Source organism: Babylonia areolata, chromosome 3 (genome assembly GCF_041734735.1).
Source record: "Babylonia areolata isolate BAREFJ2019XMU chromosome 3, ASM4173473v1, whole genome shotgun sequence".
Classification (NCBI taxonomy): domain Eukaryota; kingdom Metazoa; phylum Mollusca; class Gastropoda; order Neogastropoda; family Buccinidae; genus Babylonia; species Babylonia areolata.
Genome location: NC_134878.1, coordinates 37,367,090 through 37,371,380, shown reverse-complemented (window position 1 = coordinate 37,371,380; position 4,291 = coordinate 37,367,090). Strand labels below are relative to the sequence as shown.

The 4,291-nt window shown below is 50.0% G+C and overlaps 1 protein-coding gene across 1 annotated transcript; it reads left to right on the top strand.

The window, feature by feature from the left end:
* The first annotated feature begins 234 nt into the window (after window positions 1-234).
* LOC143280316 (uncharacterized) lies at window positions 235-2,938 on the top strand. Its single transcript, XM_076584948.1, has 3 exons — window positions 235-1,640; window positions 1,893-2,045; window positions 2,909-2,938. The coding sequence occupies exons 1-3, from the start codon at window positions 450-452 to the stop codon at window positions 2,936-2,938; spliced, it is 1,374 nt and encodes a 457-aa protein (XP_076441063.1). The 5' UTR covers window positions 235-449.
* Window positions 2,939-4,291: the final 1,353 nt, after the last annotated feature.

The following is a 4,291-nucleotide window of genomic DNA, read 5'->3' as shown; positions in this document are numbered from 1 at the left end:
GTTTTGTTGTTGTTTTTTGCAAGTATAGGCTGTGTGGGTAAGGTTGCGTGAGTGGGATAGACAGAGCGGAAGAGAATAAATTTTGTGTGGACGAGAAATATCTGTATTCTGTGTTTGTGTTGTCGGGTGAATTGGGTTGGGCGTTAGGTTTTAAAATAGTTCTCGACCTCTTCCCTAGGGGGGTCGTGACAATGGTGGAGATGCGGGGTAGCAAGTTCTAGGGAATGTAACACGGGTTGGGGGGTAGGGTGTGATCGTCTTGTTCGTCTACGTTTTATGTTGCAGGCATTTCGTTTTGGTTAGCTTTTGTGGGGGTGATTAAGGTTGTTAGATTGTTAGGTTCTTACTGTTGGGCGGTTGAGTGAAGTGGGGACCTGGAGTTAGTGACTTAGAGACTTAATCTTAATTCAAGTTTTGTGTAGTTGTTGCACATTGTGAATTAAGAAAACATGCCTGTAACACGAAAAACTTCTGCGGCCTCTACTCCTAGTTCGTGGTCACGGGGGGTCAGGGCAGAAGGCAGTACACCTTCTCTGAGTGCTGAAAAAAAGACTGAATTGTCCGGATGGATTCAGGGCCACCTGAAGGAGGCTAATCCTGAAGGTGCTTTCGATGAAGGCTTGAAGAATGAGTCTAATTCCGTACCTTCTCAGGACATGTACTCAAAGTTCAGGGTGTTGGGCACTGACTTAGGTTTGTCTGGAGAGGCGTTGGCCCGGTTTGTGGTTGATGCAGTAGCCAGGGAGGAAGAGCGTCAGGCTAGGGAGGAAGAGCGTCAGGCTAGGGATGAAGAGAGAAAGTACAGACAATGGAAGGATAGAAAAGAAGAAGAGTATAGGAAGAAAAAAGATGAGGAGGAAAGACGTAGATTCGAGAGGAAAATGGAACTGCGCCAGGAAGAGCTAGAAGCTCACACGGCTCATCAGTTTCCGCTTGTGCCATATGATGAGAAAGACGATTTCGATAGCTTCCTTAACCACTTCGAGAGAGTGGCGGGATTAAATAAGTGGAAGCGTGGCTCCTGGGCAGCCCGCCTGGTGGCCCTTTTGCAGGGTCGGGCGAGAGACGCCTGCCTACGGTTACAACCAGAACAACTACACGATTATGACATCTTAAAAGCGGCTCTGCTTTACGAATTCCGTCTGGATGCAGATTCCTACCGCAAACGGTTCCGTTCAATGCGGAAATTAGCGGAAGAGACGTTTGATCAGTTTCTGGGCAGGCTGAAGGTTTGTTTCTCCCGGTGGTGTGTGGCCGCTGGACGGGATGAATCTGATGCAGAGGACATTAAAGATCTGGTCCTTCAGGAGCAGTTCTTGACCACACTCAATCCCGATCTCGTCACTGAAGTTCGGCGTGAGGAACCCAATAGAGTTGAGGACGTTGCCCATATCACTACTAAAATTGTTAATGCTCGGAGAGCAGGTCGCATGGCAGAAGCTGAATTTCGAGTTTCCAAAAAAGGTAGTAGGGTTTCCGACCGCAGTTTCAATCTGGGCGCGGAGAAAAAAGGACCTCCACATGGGTCAGCGGATTCAGCTCCAAACAACGTAAAGGGAAGAGACTTTGCAAGAATACCTGCCTGCTTCAACTGCGGGAAGCCAGGTCACTTGGCCAAAGAGTGCCGGCAACCCAAGAGGGTCTCACTCATTACTCATGTCTCACCTGCACAGGGTGTTAATGCAATGACCCCGACACTTTGCACGTCTTGTGCTTCTAAACAGTACTCGCCTCGCTGCGAGGTTTCTGTCAATGGCCACACAGTGCAAGCTTTACGCGACACGGGAGCCCAGTTGATTGTTGTAGCCAGGCGACTCGTAAGACCTGACTGTTTTACTGGGGCCACAGTTCGCGTGGTGTTGGCAGAGTCACAGTGCTCCTCAGTTCTGCCCATCGCCAGGGTGGACTTTCAGTCCCCGTTCATACAAGGTGTTTTGGACGTGGCTGTCATGGAGTCTCCTGTTGAGGAGGTTCTCATTGGGAATTGTGCTTGGAGAGGGGACGGCTCTTCAATGGTCGTGCCCGTCTATGCTGATCCCAGCCTTGTGGGCGCCGTTCAAACTAGAGCCCAGGCTGCAGCAAATACCAAACCCTTGCCTCCCCTGCCCGTCAAGGATATTCAGATCCATGTGTCACGGGAAGACTTACAGCACCAGCAAAATGACGATCCTGATTTTCATCAGGCACGTGATAGGGCTGGTTCAGGCCTTTTACAGAAAACCCCTTCAGGCGAGGTCTCTTATTTTAAAAAGCATGGGGTGCTGATGCGGCAGTTTAAAGATCACAGAGGCCAGGCGACCCAGATCTGTGTACCGAAGCCTTTGCGTTCCACAGTGCTACGCCTGGGCCATGAGGCTCCAGTGTCTGGTCATTTGGGGTTTAGGCGGACGCAACAGAGAATATTTCCTCATTTCTATTGGCCAGGTATGTGCGGGGATATCAAACGCTTCGTTCTTTCCTGCGACAGGTGCCAAAAATCTATACCAAAAGGGCGGGTTCCCAGAGTGCCTTTACTTAAAATGCCTCTGACTGTACCCTTCAGCCGAGAGGAACTATCCCACGATCGAGAGAGAATGCTTGGCGCTCGTGTGGGGCATACAAAAGTTCGAGCCATACCTGTACGGCAAACCATTCGTCGTCCAGACCGATCATGCCCCTCTGCAATACCTGGATAGAGCAAGAACGGTCAGCGGCAGACTGACACGGTGGGCGCTGCAGCTCCAGCCTTTCTCCTTCACAGTGCAAGCTATCCCTGGAAAAGAAAATGTTGGAGCCGACTATCTCAGTCGTCTGCCGGAGCAAGAATCGGCATTTCCCGAAAAGTGATTTCGGCAGTGCTAATCAAAGAAGAGTATGCGCAGTCCCATTTGACTTCTGCACATACCTCTATATTCTACTCTTAAATTAGGAAGCACACGCTTCCGCGTATCCTTACTAGCTGTAAAGTTAAGATAGCTTTCGTATAAATTTCTCTTTTGTTTCGTTGGTCTGGACAAACTGTTTTGTTTTGGTAACTGTCCTTGACCACTAATAGACGTTCGGGAATGCGGAAGTGCAAGGCGAGAGTTGTCACGTGTCTGTCTGTCCGTCAGTCGTTGTGACGGTGTGTTTAAGTTCCAAACGTGAAGTTTGAACTTGAATGGGGGGTATTGTCACAACTTGTGACGGCAGTTAGGGCGTGTGGCCCGTCTTCGTTTCCCCCCCCCCCCCCCCCCCCCCCTCTTCTTTCACTTTCCTTCCTTCTCCCATCCTTCAGTTCGGGCAGAAGTCTTGAATTGCGCACGAACCACGTGCATGCATATTACTCGCTCACCTGAGCGAATGTGAAATATTGTTGGGCAGCAACAATATTCGAGGCTTTTGCAGCCCGACTGCCGTAGTGTACGGGTCGTTCCTGTTGTTGGTGGGGTAGCTACCCCGACATCTAGGCACCATACGAAGTGAGGACCGGCTGTTCTCCATGGGAGCCACTTCTGTGTTTCTTCGTCTGTCTTCGTCGTCGTCGTGTCTTTGTGGTGGTCGTTAGTGTACGCCACCTGTGGCAGGTAAGACGCCACTCGTCTATTTAGCTTGGTTGTACTTCTGTCAGGGATGTAGGTGTGTAAAGATGTTCGACAAGAAAGAAAGCTGTACGTTAGGTTTTGGCACAATCTATTTCGTTAAGGACTCGTGTGCTACCACCGAGTGAATATGTACTTTTTCTTGTGTCGGCTAATATTTTTGCCAATTTTATTGTTATTGAGTTTTAAAATGATACGATTTTACCTTAGCTCACTGTTGGGTAAAATTGGGCGTTGGCTCTGTATGATAGGTGTAGAGAGTGCGAGTGCCGTATATTACTCCTATAATTCGTCTTGTCAATGGAATTATATTCCAGGTTTTCATTTTGTACATTTGTTTTTTGTTAATTATATCGTTAGAATTAGTATTGCTCAGTACGGGGGGAACATTCCGTAATGTTCCAGCTCTCGCCGTGTGCTGTGTGCCCCGGGCCTTTCGTCTGGTGACCCAGATCTTCGCCCCTTCCTGCCCTGTGACTGGTGTCCTGGGTGTTCGTCCCCTCCTGCCCTGTGACTGCTGTCCTGGGTCTTCGCCCCTTCCTGCCCTGTGACTGGTGTCTTGGGTGTTCGTCCCCTCCTGCCCTGTGACTGCTGTCCTGGGTCTTCGCCCCTTCCTGCCCTGTGACTGGTGTCCTGGGTGTTCGTCCCCTCCTGCCCTGTGACTGCTGTCCTGTGTTCCGGGCCTTTTGACTTGCAGCCTGGTCCATTGCTTGGCATTGTATGTCGAGTCC

What these genes read in the sequence shown, in the direction of transcription:
- LOC143280316 (XM_076584948.1), top strand. Translation starts at nt 450, where the DNA reads ATGCCTGTAACACGAAAAACTTCTGCGGCCTCTACTCCTAGTTCGTGG. An exon ending in AGTGCCGGCAACCCAAGAGG is followed by an intron (nt 1,641 to 1,892) that starts GTCTCACTCATT and finishes TCAGTTCTGCCC; the next exon opens with ATCGCCAGGGTGGACTTTCA. An exon ending in TCTATGCTGATCCCAGCCTT is followed by an intron (nt 2,046 to 2,908) that starts GTGGGCGCCGTT and finishes CTCTTAAATTAG; the next exon opens with GAAGCACACGCTTCCGCGTA.